Source organism: Chelonoidis abingdonii, chromosome 3 (assembly GCF_003597395.2).
Source record: "Chelonoidis abingdonii isolate Lonesome George chromosome 3, CheloAbing_2.0, whole genome shotgun sequence".
In the NCBI taxonomy this organism is placed as follows: Eukaryota; Metazoa; Chordata; order Testudines; family Testudinidae; genus Chelonoidis; species Chelonoidis abingdonii.
In genome coordinates, this window is record NC_133771.1 from 207,989,381 (window position 1) to 208,005,705 (window position 16,325).

A 16,325-nucleotide genomic window follows, 5' to 3' on the forward strand; every position below is an offset into this window, starting at 1 on the left:
GACATATGTCCCCTGCTATGATGATCAATACCCGCCCTCCCACAACACATCTTTCAAGATTCCTGGGTCTTACACATGCCTATCACAAAATGCAGCGTACCTTGTCCAGCTCACTAAATGCTCCAGTAACAACATTATGGGTAAAACAAGATAATCATTATGCTCTTGAATGAACTCACACAGAAAATGATAAAAGACAAAAACACCATATCATGGATGAGTGAACAGTTTTCACAAAATGATCACTCCATATCTGACCCCTCAGTCCTCAAAAGCTTGTTTCTTTCAGCAAAGAAATTGGTCTAATAGAAGAGATTACCTCACCCACCTTGTCTCTCTAATAGCCTAGGATCAACAAGGTTAAAACAATATTGTAAATGTACATCTAGTTAAGGCCAGGGAAGTTTCTTCTCATTCATACTGGTGTAAGAGAGAACAGAATCAGACCCAGTGAATTTTCAGGAGTGAATTTCCAAAGCAAGGACAGATACCTGACAGGACAGGATAGGAAGAATTTCAAGCGTACTTTGCAGCCTCAAGTCCCCATAATCGAGATTAGCCCAAACCAAAATCCTGAGTCTGAACACCAACAGATCTTGGGGGCACTGGACATCAAAAACCAAATCCAGGTCTGAATTTTGCAAACACCCCCTGTTTTAAAAGGGTTGAAAATAGCCTCAGGTCTGAACTCCCCAGCTTTTGGGATGAGTCCTCTGATTTTTGGAATTTGGGGCAGCGTCTGCTCAGGAGTGTGACCTGAGTGGAGTCTAGCTAGCTCTGCCAGGCTGGATGTAAGATGAAGATGTCTCACCTGTCAGTTTTTGGATTTCAGCAGGCTAGTAAGTAACTGCTGGCTTTTCTTCTTTGCAAAAGTCACTGCATAGTTCACAGGGAGAAAGAGAAGTGCCATTAGGAAGGCTGCAAAGAGAAGAATGCAACTGTGGACATGCTGCTATTTTTAGACACTAGCTCAAGCAGATTTAGCAGAGGTGCATAGATGTGAGCTTGGAATCCCACCTCCCAGTTCAGATGTGGACATACCCTTAGTGCACAGCAGACTAGTACAGGGTAGTTCTTCACCTCAGCCTGCTGCAAACTAAGTATTAGTCTAGATAAGTTCTTACAGTGTTACCATTTTTTTATCTAGTCCACTATATGAAAAACAAAACATGAGGAAAACTCTTCCCCAGATAAAGGCCAGATCCTTTAAGATATTGAGACTGTGGAGAATTTCTGTGCCTTGTGCTTCACCCTCATTCGGTTAAATGTCAACAACCATGACAGCCGTGGGAACCAAAGGTACTCAGCGTCTCAGAGGATTGGGCCCTAGATGATTTACTCACATTACAAACTAGAGCTGGGTGATTTTTTCTCAGCTAATAGTTTATTTGCTGAAAAACAAAGTGTCAGGTTGACTAAACTTATTTATAAATTTGGGTCAAATTCAGAGAAGAGTTTTGACTGGGGGGAAACCCACCAGAGTAAAAAAAATAGCCAAAAAAATGATTTTAAACAAATATTTTCAAAACAAAATGTTACCACTTTTTGTTTTGAAATTTAGCAAGAATTAACTTAAAAGGGGGGGAACCCAAGAATTAAAAGAAACATTTCATTCAAGCTGAATCAATTTCTCCCCCCTCTCACCCCGTTTGGCCACTGAACAGCAAAATCAATTATTTGCCAATTCTAATTACAGTAAGGCCTTGCCTAGATTAGAAAAGAATGTGTGTGTTTTCAAATGGGTGATTTTAAATGTTTTCAAAGCTAGTTATGGTCAACCGTAGTGAGGGGTGGTGTCTAAAGTTGACTCGGAACAGCTACCATATTTTTCAAGATATTGAACCCTGTCATCAGAGGTGCTAAGTGATGTTTAAAAACCATCTTCATTAAAACAAATCGGCGTACACATTTTTTTTTCAATACTTTTCCCCCCCCAAGTCTAGAGAGGGACTAAGAGGGGCAACATATTCAGATGTGCTCGACTGGCTAAAGCTTATCCTACCGGGAGTTATGCAAACATCCTTCCATTTATAAGAAGTTTTTCCCTCAGAGAATCTGTTTGTGTCTGGCTCCTGTTCTTCCCACATCAGGACCGAAGGCTTCTTCATCAGCCCATACATGCCTGTCAAATTGACATGAGATGAGCTGTGTTAACTTTTAAAATTCATTTTCCTATTATTTCATAATGTTGCTCTGCACACAAATAAAGGAGACATCTACTCTGTTTAAAAATAAATATTGCAAATAGCAACTGCATTTAGACAAAAAAATGAAGCAAATCTGAGCCATATAACACTTAACCGTTCTGACACACAGTTAGACATGGATCCAAGCTGGAATACCGATTCTCCAAAAGTTCTAGCATTACATACTTTATATTAGAGCTGATGATGAAAAGGTATTGCAAGAAAATATAGAAACTTTTAATGAAAATATTTCATCAAATTTCAAATCTTTACTATTACAAGCTGTAGCCAAAAAGGGAAATAAAAAAATTATGAAAATCTTCAAATAATTCCGTGAAAAATGTTTAAATTCAAAAAAGCTTCAGCCATCTGATTCAAAATATTTCCAATGTTGCATAAAATAAATTATGAAAAAATAAATACAAAATTGAGAGCAGTCCATTATACTCCAATGTGGCCCCGTCCAGAGAAGTGATGTCAAATTGCTGATAGAAGATCAAACGGATCTTGTGAGTTCATCCAACAATATTATCAAATATTTAACTTAGGCCTAGAGAATGTCAGAAAATTTCCACTTGAATAAAATTTCATCCAAATGGAAATGGTGTTTTTCAAAGATCATCAGGGTTTTTCCCCCTGCAGTCCCCCTAGTTAAGAAGTTGCTTTTTCCCATGTAACAATATATAAGCCATATCTACACGACATACTGGCACAAATTCAGTCCTGGTTAAAATGGCTGAAACTCCACAAAGCACAGGAATGGAGTCAGCAGCTGAGTCCTCTTGAGTACGTCTACATAGCAGCTGGGAAGTGTAATTCCCAGTGCAGGCAGACATATATGAGGTAGTTCTGCTCAAACTAGTTCACTAAATATAGCAGTGTGACCATGGCAGGACAGGCCATGGCTTGGGCTAGCCACCCAAGGACAATCCCACCTGACACCCTGGGTATGAATTTGGGTGGTTAGTCCATGTCACTGCGGCCACACTAGTATTTTTAGCCGAAGAGGAGCTAGCATGTATGTCTACTCTAGCTGGGAATTGCATCTTCCTGCTGCTGTGTTGATGTACCCGTTGACTGGCGATGTCATTTAAGCTCTTTGTATTTCTGTTTTTCTGTCTGTGGAACAGGATGTAACAAGTATCAGGAGGTAGCCGTGTTAGTCTGTATCCACAAAATCAAGCAGGAGTCCAGTGGCTCCTCCTCATCAGTTATTGGGAGTGGGCCACATCTACCCTGAGTGAATTGGCCCTGTAAGGTAACTCCCTTCTCTTCATGTGTCAATATAACAATGCCTGCATCTGTAATTTTTACTCCATGCATCTGAAGAAGTGTTTTTTTATCCACAAAAGCTTATGCCCAAATAAATCTGTTAGTCTTTAAGGTGCCACCGGACTCCTGGTTGACTTTGAGAATGTAACAAAGCACTGATCTCTAAGAACAGGCTCAGTCGGTATGTCTGTTATGGCAACATTTCCCCTTTAAGTCCAGGAGTTACTGGGCATTGCAGTCTCCAGACAGGGCACATGATGGTAAGCAATCAGCTGGTCAACCCGTGATTCCCTGCTGGAGACAATAAAAGGAGTTCTCCTGGCTCACCCTCAGAAAGTGAGTGGGGAGTAGAAATAAGGCCTTGTGGAAAGTGCTTCTAGGGGGACCTGGCAAGCGGCCTAGGAAAGGTACCCGAGGAAGAGCGTATTCTCTTCCCTCCTAGTTTGTCGAAAGCTGTAAAGGCCTGTGGTGGCTGATAGCAAATGATAGGAGTCACTTTCCTCTTGTTTTGAATCCTGTTGTGGCACTGAGGTTGCCCTTAGGACCGGACTTTGGGCTAACCTGTAGTTTAGCTTTCCCTGGCAGCTGTATCCATCACCATCGTACTTACATAGGGTCAGTAATACTTATCTTCAACTGTCATGTGCTTTGAGATATACAGTATTGTGCTTTTCAGCAAAGTATTAGTTGGGATTTATTATTATTCCACCAAACATGCCTGTTGCCCACTGTGCATACCACCTGGAGTTAATGGGCAGATTTCCCCCGGCCCCAGACTATTCTGCCCAAGCACATTTGATATTTTGCTCCTTTTCTTTCTCAGAAAAACTGAGCTTTGACTTAAAGTATCTTACTTACACACACACACACACACACACACACACGCCTCTCCCACCTCTTGGCTGTGGTGTCTGTCATGTTGTATTATTTTAGATCATGTAGCTCAACATGACTGATGCAACCAGACATGCCCTACTCTCTGGTGTTACGGCTCACGAATAAAAATTCTGGAGGAGCTGCCTCGGAGAAGGCTAAAAGAGAGAAATGCAGCTAGAAAGTGAACCCTCTGATGCATTTTATTTAGAGCAAAGCCCAGTCGATAGAAAGGGGTGTGAGTTAAGAGCTGGGTTACAGCCTTAACCTGGAATTTCCCTACATTTGTATATTGTGATCTAAGCTGTGTCACTTCATCATCCTAACTTCATGTGGCTTTATTTTCTATTACTATAATTGTAGCTTTTGAAAGGGACGCTATCAATGTAAAAGTCATAGTTCTGTCTGCAGCCTTTTGTTTTTTACCTACTATTGTTAGGTAGGTAAAAAACAAACATCTCTTGTTTCTGAAAGAAACTGGGTTTTAGGGACGGGGGAGAAATGTTTCCCTGTTTTTTAGTTTATTTGCGTTGTGCATTAAAGCAGCACTCTGAGTATAGTCAGTACAGCCGGTCAAGAATCTTCTATCAATGTTTGGTTGGTTGGTTGGGGGAAGGGGGTTGACAGAAAATGTGGTTTTGCAAAATTGAAATTGAGATGGAAATTTTCCAATTTTCGATCAGTTCTAATAGTCAGTTTCACTCTTATCACTCAATAGTCAGTCAGTTTCCCCAGTTCTTTGTGTGACTCTTTCACACGGCCACAGCAAAGAGAAACTTTATTTTAAAGGTAAATGCAAAACCACAAGTATTGGCAGTGACGCAAAGGGGCAGGTGTAGTCCTGAACCCAGTTTTAGCTCTGCATTAACTACATCTCAATTAATTTGATTATGCCATTTAAGTACATTTCCGTCCATTTCTAAGTTGGTTGGCGGTGTTTGGACTTATAGCGATAATACTGCACTATTAACAGAGAAGGACCTTTTGGTTGCAAAACCAAAACTCTCTGGGCAATATGATCTGTTAGCATGTCTTTAGGGATGAAGTGGTTGGTGGTGCAGATGTCTCGTCTAGGCTCTCTGTTCAGGGGAGAATTTTTTCCCATTTGAATAGATGTGTGCTTGTGAAGAAAGGTGTGATATTTGTGCAGGAACAAGTGTGCTTGCTAATTCATTATTTACAATTTGTTAATCGCTATTATTTATTTATGAATTCTTCTGTGTAAAGAATTTAATCCATCCAATCAGGGATCAGGAACAATACCATGTGACCTAGGTGGTCCGTTTCACACACTGACTATCAAATAGTCAAAAAGAAGAGGCTTCAAACAGATCCTAGCTTTTAAATTATTTGGCCAAACTATTCTTTGAATATTTCTGAATACCAAATGCAGTCACACCTGTCAGGATGCGTTGTTCATAAGCAGAAAGAAGGTCAATCTTTTGGATAATTTGTTATCAGTAAAAATAATCCAACCAGCTACAGACAAGAGTAAAATCTAGGAAGTTTATCATTTTGCATTTTCCTTTACCATTGATGAAACTCAAAATTTTTAATAGGCAAAACTTTCTTCATGTGTACACATCATTCAACAACTTGACAAAGAGCTGCCTCCTCCGGCAAACAGCGGGTCAACCTTTCAACTGGAATAAACGGGCATCATTTTACTGAAGTCAATGGAACTTGGCCAGTTTACACCAGCTGAAGATCTGGCTCTCGCCTAATATCTTTAAGAACCGCAATACCACATACTGTACTTCTGAGGCAATTCCTCACATGACTTTTCTAGGAAAATAGAGGAACAATTTCACTCCAACAGAGAGGCTCCCGGGAATGAGTTGTCTGCAGGTCAGACCTAATCCAATATACTGCAGTTACTAGAATACTGAAGGGGAATTTGTTCATGCCGGTCTCGTCTTATTGAAAAGGCCTCAATAATTCTGCTGTCTGGGTTTGTTACGTGGGAGTTTGCAGCACAATAAATCTCAGAAAAACAGTTTACTAGTTATACCTAGAAATTCAGTACAGTAATTTAAAAAAAAAAAAACTACACAGAAGTTTTTTAAAAAAAATAAATTCCATAATAGTCATGAGGTATTTATCAACCACCAATTCTTATTATGCATTAATGACATTAATTATGTAAAAATGCTTCTGGGTTAGAGCTGGTTGACAATTTTCCATCTAAACTGTTTTTAAATTTAAAAGAAGTTTTCCCGCTCTAATTAGGTGGTATTCACCTAGGGCACACATTCCTATTGCATCGAGCTTGCAGGTATCTGCAGAGCTTTACGACAAAAAAAACCTTTTTTGGCTCACTTCACAATTTGCCTTGTTCACAGTTCTCCTCCTAGCTCCTTTTGACACCTTGGTGAAATTCTCCTGTGTAATACAGGCCAGAGGTCAGGTTAGATGATCACAAATATCCCATCTGGCCTTAAAATCTATGATCCTATGAGGTGGTGAGTACTAACAAGTGACTCAACCTTTTACAGGATGAAGTCTGGATGGATGCTTAGGCCTGTAAACCCACTCCCACTGACTGGAAGCGCCAGCTAGCAGAGGTTTCATTCAAGGTACCTTTTGCTGGAGCCTTCCAAAAAAGCAATGGTGTCGTTCTCACTTCTCATCTTATACAGTGAAGCTACATGCTGCCATGTCAGACATCGGGGGCGATGCTTCAACCAGACTCCCCCACCCCCAGGATACAAGATGGGACTGCCAACAGAGCATTCTCAGCTGGGTGGCGGGCTGCAGAGTACATCTGTCTGAGCAGGAATCGGAGGAGGGCTGAAGCAGTTGCAGGTGTGATTTTTCTTCAGGGAGGGATGGGAGCTTCTGATCCATATTGGCTCTGCCCACTGCTCTTGCTGCTTTTAACTATTTTTAAATTGTGTGTTTACTCTCCTGTCCAGGGCTCTTAGAGCTCAAGAAGGGGGGGCTATTTCAGTGGAGTATATTTTTAAATTTGAGAGGTAGTTACAAGAGCCCCTAAGGGAGTTAAGGGCTGCACTCCAATTAAAAGTCTATGGGAGTTAGATGTCTAAATTTCTTAGGGACTTCTGAAAATCTCACCCTAAATAAATATGGCAAAAAGTGTATCATGCTCAGATGCCTTTAAAAATGCTTTGGATGGAAAGCACCATCCAGAACACATGCTGTCCTAAAACAGATCGACTTCCATGGCTTTGCAACAGCTGAGAATAGTACAGTCAGCTCTAGCTATGTTATTATATGGCTGTAGTCTCTGTAGTATCTGAGTGCCTCACACACACTGCTCACAACACACCTGTGAGGCAGAGAGGTATTATAGGTGTGGGTCCAATTTTCAAAGATCAGTGCATAATGTTTGTACATACACATATATTAAGGGCATAAATAGGAAGTTATAAATCCTAGCTACTAGTATTTACACCTCCAAGTGCCCCCCCCCCCCATTCCTTGGGGGGCAGGGATAGCTCAGTGGTTTAAGCATTGGCCTGCTAAACCCAGGGTTGTGAGTTCAATCAATGAGAGGACCACTCAGGGATCTGAGGTAAAAATCTGTCTGGGGATTGGTCCTGCTTTGAGCAGGGGGTTGGACAAGATGAGCTCCCTTCTAATCCTGATATTCCATAACTTGCTTGTGAAAAGGGCCTCATTTTCAGAGGTGCACTCCCATTGTGTGCAGCAAGTTATGCAGCACTCTTTAATACAGGATTTCTTTTGCCTTATTCAGTCATAATGTCTATTACTTGACTACCAGGACTGAATCACCATAAAGGCTTCATCCCTCAGATCCTTAATCATGAGAGCAACTCCACAGTCTTTAATTGTATGACTAATCAGAAAAGGGATGGCACAAGGGGGAAGGGAGCCTTGCAGATGAAAGCATGGTATCAGTGACAAACTAATATTACAAGAACAGCTTGTCCTTTCAGAGAGGTGTGGATGGTCCAGTGGCTTGAGCATGGGGCTAGAAGCCAGCAGTTCCTCAGGGCTCATGACAGCTCTTCCAGTGAATTACTATATGGCCTTGGCCACGTCACTTGTGGCCAATGGAGTCCTCAGACTTAGGTTCTGACAATAAGCACATCCCAATTGTTTTTAACCACTGTGATGGAGTACAGGATGAGAGATGGTCTGTCAGATAATGGGGCTCCAGACTATTTAGATGTTAACTCAATTAATGTCTACAATACCCTTGTGAGGTAGGTATTGCCAATCTCTATTTATTAGATGAGCAGAGTGAAACAGGTGGTCAATGATTTGGGACCCCCAAATTCATACATCATATTCATACACTCCTTCCCCTACTGAAGTCTTGCTGTTAACTTCAGTGGGGCTAATATTTCGCTGCAACTATGTCCTGAACGTATTCAGAAGACATAAAGCACTACAGGTGTTGAATATTATAAATCCTACGGTATTTTGAATGAAAGAGACTTAGGCACTGAGGAAGAAGAAAGCAGCAATTAGGTGAGTGATGGGAAAAAGTTGCATGAGCAATATGGAAAGCTGTGTGAAGAAGAAATAGAGTACAGTGGAGAAAAATGAGAGGAAAACACTGTACGAGGGAGAGGGAATGAGTGTGAAATTGGAAAATGAAACTAATTAAATAAATCAGAATAGGACTGACAGAAGCTGAAGGAAAGTGAATCAAACCCCAAGGGACAGTCTGCCATCCCGTGCAACTGCATGGGGGTCTCAGGACTGACACACAGAATATGTTGGTGGTGTTTGGCCCAGAATGTGAAAAAAGCAGAATGAATAAAGAGTATGGAGGAGAAAAGAAAAGAGGGGACCTCTCAAGAGGCTGAGGATGTTTAGGGACAGCCAGGGAAAAGGCTGGTATAAGAAATGCAACAACAGAAAGCAATACATGGAGAAGGAATGAACCATCTGAGGAAATGAGCTATCCTAGAACACAGAAACGGCTGGGATCTTCTGTATAAAACACTGCAAAGTGGTCTCTTTGGTGATCCCCCTGGAGTCTCCCCAGAAGCTCCAACAGAAGTAGAATGCAAGGCCCTGATCCCACAGTCAGCTCTACGCTGTGGAGTGCTGTGTACACACACACTCCGAGCCCTGCTGAAGTCAATGGGCTCCATGGGGATCTGCCCACAGGGAGCTCACTGCAGGATCAGAGCCCAAGTTCCCAGCTTCTGAGCGACACTGGCCAGCATGGATGCATGACACTTGTGCTCAGATCTGCACAGGATACCATTCAAGCCGCACATGATGATCTTTAAAATCCGAACAGTCTGGGATTGGATTATCTGAAACCATCTTTCACCCAGTACCCTGCCCTGGCCATTAAGATCATCTGAGAAATCTGAGAACTGCATGTTAGCAGAGTGCTCTTGCTTGAGAGCTGCCGCCTCTGGAACTTGCTGGACTTGGCAAAAGCCAGGGCAGGATGCAACAATTACTGATTTTCATTTAGTATTTGACTAACCCTTTACATATTGTTCCTTAACTCCTGTATTTAGGATGGCTGGGTAACACTGTGACAAGCACTATAGGAATTAGTCAAGCTAATAGGCAAGAATTGTGTTTTGTTTTGCCTGTATCTTTTCTGCAGTGGGGAGGGGCTGCTTCACATCCATATTAAGCTTTAAGAATCATCTCAGTTTTAACTTGGTTTCCTGTGCTACCCTCAAGGCTTCACTTTGCAGCCAGCATTGAAGGTCATAAAACAAGAGACAACAGTTCTAGGCAATATGTCTAGACAACAGCACAAACAGGAGTAGCAGCAGTCTCTCTAACAGCTGGATCCCAGATCATTCATACCCAGGGTCAGCAACTCTTGTAATACTGAATGTTTTTCTTAGACCCCCAGCCCCTGGAGGTGTGTGATTTGGTGAGACTCTCTCTCTCTCTCTAAAAGAAACATGTTTCTAGCTCTCATGGTTGCAGAGAAAAACTTGAAAAGCTGACCCGAGTGCACCCTAAAGGCTCAAAAGCCAGAAGACAAATAAAAAGAACCCAACATTTCTTTTTAAAAAAATTATTATTTTTAAGCCAGTCTCATAATTTTGGGGCACCTAACTCATGTTTTTCTGAACACTGGGGACTGGCAAAATTGAATGCATGTAGAGAAATACAGGAATGTGCAACACATGTCAGCACAAGGAGCTGGAGCATTCATGCATGACACAGGACATATGCAAGCATATCTTTAACTAGAATTGCTCCTTGCATGATCTTAGCATCAAATCTTGACAGATTCATGAATTTTGAGGCCAGAAGGGACCACTCTGATCATCAAGTCTGACTTCCTTCATAACACAGGCCATAGAACTTACCCACTTGCTTGCCTGCTCATATGAATTGTGTGATGTCTATGTAATGCTGCCTTTTTTCCAGTATGAAAAGGCACCTGGATAATTGAGTGTCACTAGCTTGAGGTATGTATCCAGCTCCCCTTCTGAAAAAAATTGCATGACTAATTTCTTAAGTATATATACCTTACTACTCTATTTTCCACTGCATGCATCTGATGAAGTGGGTTTTAGCCCACGAAAGCTTATGCTCAAATAAATTTGTTAGTCTCTAAGGTGCCACAAGGACTCCTGGTTCTTTTTTAAGACATGAAGAAACTTATTAGCCATGTAGACTGATTATATCTTCCCCTCCTCCTTAGACAAAATGGCTACCTTACATGAGGCATTCTCCTTATCTGGAGATGATGGTAAATAGTCATACTATACACACACTGCTGTCAATAGGACTACTGGTACAAGCAACTGCTCACTAATGTCATTGAGGATTTGTCCCAAAATATTTACAGACTTTAGCAAAGCATATTGGACCTACAGCAACACCGTTGGAGATCATAATGCTTGCAGGGATTCTGGTAGAGTTTATAAACCCATGAGGACTCCTGCACCGATTGCAACGTGACCAAGGCATCTGGTTAATTTAATAAAATACCCAACAATTCCATACAGGTTTACGTTACATGTGACTTTGTCTAGCTTCAAATTCCAGCCATTGGATTGTGTTACACCTGTCTTTGATAGACTGAAGAGCCCGTTATTAAATATTTGTTCCCCATGTAGGTACTTATAGACTGTAATCAAGACACTGCTTAACCTTTTTTTTTTAAGTTAAATAGATTGAGTTCCTTGAGGCTATCACTATAAGGCATGTTTTCTAATGCTTTTATCATTCTGGTGGCTCTCCTCTGAACCCTCTCCAATTTATCAACATCCTTCTTGCTTTGTGGGAGCCAAAACTTGTCTCCTGATCTCTAATAGTTAAAGATTGCATCAACATTGAAGTTTGAGGTTTCATATCCCTTCCAAAAATGTTTGTTAGTATCAACTATTATACCCCTAGATATTTTTGAATTTTATTTGTGTATTTTGATTTCTAATGAGGCGTCTACCTAAACCACTAGCCACATGTACAACCCCTTACAAAGATCCATTCAAATTCAGCAGGCCTGGTGCCTGTATTAGAATGGATACTTCCCCTCAAACATAAAAATAAAATTCTCCCTCTTTGATTGAACACCCCTCCTGGCTACATAGAGCCGAGAGCATGAAGAAACCTTGCAATATCGGGTTCTGCCAACCAATCGCTGAAGTAAGTTCCAGAGCTGATTAGCCCTTGCTCAAAATCTCACTGCCAAACCCCTCAGATTTAAACGGAGGGACTGTTAACCAAACACTTTTGCTGTTCTTAACTCTTACAGTAACAACGAGAGAGACCGTGTTGCCAGCAGCGGATTAGCCACTGGGCCAACACGACCCATACCCAGAGGCCCCAGCCAATTGGGAGGCTCCAGAAAAATGCCCCCACCCATGCCCCAACCCCGATCCCTGGCAGAAGCCCCTGTGCCCCAACCTAGGTAACAGCACCAGGCAGCTGGGGCAGGGGAAGCCCCTGCACCGCAAGGCCCCATGCTCCAACCTAGGTAACAGCGCCAGGCAGCTGGGGTGGGAGAAGCCCCTGCACCCCAACCCCGTTCCCCAGCAGAAGTGATGGGCGGGGTGGGGGAAACCTCAATGTCCAGACCCCAGCTGCGGCTCTGGGACTGGAGGAGCTCTTACTCCCTGCCGTGGCCTCAGGACTGGGGAGCTCTCACTCTCTGCCGTGGCCCCAGGACCATGGCGGGGGGGCAGAGCCTCTCCGGTATTGTGGGGGGAGGGCAGAAAGGAGAGAATGGGTTGCAGGCTACAGGACGAGCGGAATGGGGCCAGCACATGGTTGGAACAGGGACAGGGCCATGGGGGGGAAGGGGTAGTCGGGGGGCAGAATTGCAGGCAGAAGGCATGGGTAGGGGCCCCCTGCTTGCTCTGGCCCAGGGCCCCATGAAACCTTAATCTGCCTCTGGGTGTTGGCGTAACCAGGGCCCCAATTCTTTAGCACTTTGTAGTTCACTACTGGGACTTTTAAAAATTGCATCCAGAAACACACTGGCAGATTTCCAAGCACAGGTGTTGTGTGTTCTCTGAGAGAAATGCACCTCAACAGCCTGCCCGCCTCTGCCAGTCCCAGGTGACGTTTATGAATTGTCTTCAAGTTTAGCCCCCATGTCATTTAATCTGGCGACAACGCAGCCATGGATAATTGTGGTGAGGTCCAGATCAGAAAGCAAAATGCTGCAATCTTTTAGCCACCTGCAGGTGTTAGCCAACTGCAATCTTGTAGCCAGCAGTGCTTTGGCTGAGGATCTAACATGGCCCGCTCCCCCATCCTCCCCCCACGTTTTGGATCTGTGTAACAAAAGCCAGGCAGGTTGCCTTTGCCTAGGGCACTGACCAAACCTCTTGAATCTCTTGCTCTTTCTCCCAGCCTGTCAACCTTACCTCTGCAGAGGTGACCCCCGCCCTCTATGCCTATGTGCACATCTACCATGGAATGCAGGAGCAGAGAATCTGCACAACAAATGGCTCAATCCCTTTCATTCCTTGGGCTGCTCACAACTGGTGCAGTGGAACTGCTACCAATCCTGCTGCTAGGGTGACCAGATGTCCCGATTTTATAGGGACACTCCCGATTTTTGGGTCTTTTTCTTATATAGGCTCCTATTACCCCCCACCCCCATCCCGATTTTTCACACTTGCTGTCTGGCCGCCCTATCTCCACAAGTGCTAGGGCAGAGTTTGCCCTTTAGTGCATGTGAACTAGCAGTGAAACTGATGAGTCTGTTTTCCTCGTCTAAGCAGAACAAAATGGAAAACAATAAATATACCTAGAGGTCTAAGCTTACAGTATCATTGCATTCCTAGTTTGCTGGTAACGTGGGACCCTCACACAGACATGTGGTCTTTGGGTCATTTCTAATATTGCGATAATCCACAGTCTTGCCCTAAATATTACCTTTCAGAGATAAGTGCTTTTCTATCAAGGTTTTCATTGTCATCTTATACTCGTCCTCAGTTATAGGGAGTTGTGCCAGCTTCATGTCTGGAGAATACTCCTCCTTCAGAACCTTTGCCCACTTTCTTTCAGGTGGCCAGCATGCAGCAGACACTCTGAAACCTGCCTTGTCCAGGTTCCTGGCAAACGTCCGTCCGATGGAGCTGTTGGACACTAGAATCACATCGGCTCTCCCTTTTATGTCAATATTTCTCTCCATTTTCTTCACAATCCCCAAGGAGAAAACGATGACAAAGCAGGTGAGGAATGCTGTGCAGATGCACACGAAAGCATAAAGGAAGCAGGAGAGGACCAAGGCAAGCATTAAATCTGCAGCTACCAGGAAGAATTGTCTAAAAACGAATGCCATTGTTTAAAGAATTAGCCTGCTCCTCGCTCAGATGTTTGCCGAGAAATCTGGTAGGAGTCACAGCACGCAGTTAAGCTATTATGAAGCCAGCCAGCATTGCAAAACATGCAGAGGCAAGCCACAGCTTCACTAGAAGGATGAATCATTGTTTGGATAGAACAAGAAATATGATTTCAAAACTGTATACATTTCAGCAGATGACTGAGTGACTCATGATAGTTGACATTGCTACATTGTACACTTCGTGATCTAGGAGGTTGAAATCTAAGAATTCTGTTCACAGGGGAATTACAAACAAGTCTCCGCCAGGGCCAGTGATGGATCTTTTCAGGAGCTTTTTCTGAAATACTGTGTCAGAGAGAAATTGTGGAAGGCTCAGGTAGAATTATAAGAGCTGCAATATTCCCAGTATCTTATTGGTATGCTTAAATCTATCACTCCCTATTCTGCAGTAAATCTGGCTAAAACCCAAGAGAACAGTACTGAGATTTTCCCCGTACGCAATCAATTTTGTTTTAGTTGTAAAATATCCTACGTGGAGAACATTTTGCCTCCTATCCGGGGGGACTTTCCAAACATGAAAATTTTGCTAGTGGCTAATTTACCTTAGAGAGGAGATGAGTAAGTGGGAACACGAGAAAGTTATATACCCTAATAACTGGTATAGAGAAGGTAGGCTGGGCTCTTCTCTGCACTACTCATAGTACATTAACAAGGGGCCATCCACTGACATTGACAGGGAGTATATTTAAAACCAATTAAAGGAAATACTTTTTCAGGCTGTATATAATTAGTCTGTGGGACTCATTGCCATGTCTGAGGCCAAGCACTTAGCAAAATTCAAAAAATGGCCAGACATTTATCTGAACAATAAGACTATCCAGCATTGTTACGGTAAATATATATTTTTAAATTAATGAATTCTGGAATGGATAGAAACTCTCATGTTTCAGGGCACCCCAATCTTTGTAGGGATCAGGAGGCAACTTTTCCTACAGACCAGTTTTCCCATAACTGCCTGCTGCAGGGATTGTTACCCCTTTCTCTGAAGCAGCTGGTGCTGGCCAGTATTGAAGACATGCTATGAGCTAGATGGGTCACTGCTCTGATCCAAGAAGACAGTTCCTATGCTCCTAACTCAGAATTCCCAGTTTCTGATAAAGCACTTTTTAAACATGACCCTGATTTTAAAAAAAAATCTTCCAAGGCAAATTTAGGAGCATTGTTGTTTATTGGAGACCAGCAGAGAGTGGACAGACCTACGAGCATTATATTGACTTTTAGGCCTTTCCTCTTCCCTTCCTGCAAGAATGCATAGGGATGGTCCCAGGGAAATGTTGCTGAAGGCTTCACAGCAAGGCAGGCTGTGGCACGTTAGGTGCATTTGCCAAGAATGAGCGTGTAAATAGGAGATGGAAGCCTGGGAAGTCACATCCCTGTCAAATCCAAACAAGCAGAGTCATAAATGCGGGGAAACCTGGGAGGAGCAAACTGTAAACATGAACTGCACTTATTGGGTTTGTTTAGTCTGGAAAAGAAAAGACTGAGAGGGGACATGATAGCAGTTTTCAGGTATCTAAAAGGGTGTCATCAGGAGGAGGGAGAAAACTTGTTCACCTTAGCCTCTAAGGATAGAACAAGTAGCAATGGGCTTAAACTGCAGCAAGGGAGGTTTAGGTTGGACATTAGGAAAAAGTTCCTAACTGTCAGGGTGGTTAAACACCGGAATAAATTGCCTAGGGAGGGTGTGGAATCTCCATCTCTGGAGATATTTAAGAGTAGGTTAAATAAATGTCTATCTGCGATGGTCTAGACAGTATTTGGTCCTGCCATGAGGGCAGGGAATTGGACTTGATGACATCTCAAGATCCCTTCCAGTCCTAGAATCTATGAGTTATTTTCCCAGGACTTATCCACTGTGCTATTATGCAAATACTTGCTTCACAGCTTGTTAACTAACCATATATATTTAGCAGCAAGCCATTTCCATTAGTTTCTTGTGTGTATTTTCTCTTATGTGCAAGCTAAGCACTATTTGCACACACTGGCATATGTGTGTGTATTTATCTTTTTATATGATGAGGTAGTCAAAGCTTCCTACGGCCTTCAAATGTCCAATTCTCATTTAAATTAATGTACTATGTACTTACAAATGGCGAAGCCACTAGTAGGTAGCACATCATCCTAAATGGGGGCCATTCAGATCTTTGTATCTCTTTACTAGACTTGGTCAGAAAATTCTTTTCTTCTTGCAAAGCAAACTTCAATTTTTG

General features: G+C 42.7%; 1 protein-coding gene across 1 annotated transcript; it reads right to left on the bottom strand.

The window, feature by feature from the left end:
- Positions 1-814: 814 nt before the first annotated feature.
- LOC116836509 (uncharacterized) lies at positions 815-14,251 on the bottom strand. The gene is made up of 3 exons (XM_032800156.2): positions 13,644-14,251; positions 2,003-2,122; positions 815-918 (listed from the first exon to the last, which is right to left on the bottom strand). The coding sequence occupies exons 1-3, from the start codon at positions 14,050-14,052 to the stop codon at positions 815-817; spliced, it is 633 nt and encodes a 210-aa protein (XP_032656047.1). The 5' UTR covers positions 14,053-14,251.
- Positions 14,252-16,325: the final 2,074 nt, after the last annotated feature.

Bases quoted from the DNA above. Each gene is read 5' to 3' on its own strand.
- LOC116836509 (XM_032800156.2), bottom strand. From the start codon at position 14,052: ATGGCATTCGTTTTTAGACAATTCTTCCTGGTAGCTGCAGATTTAATG. The intron at 2,123-13,643 runs GTAATATTTAGG...TCAATTTGACAG, and splicing joins AAAGCACTTATCTCTGAAAG to GCATGTATGGGCTGATGAAG. The intron at 919-2,002 runs GTAGGATAAGCT...TTCTCTTTGCAG, and splicing joins GGATGTTTGCATAACTCCCG to CCTTCCTAATGGCACTTCTC.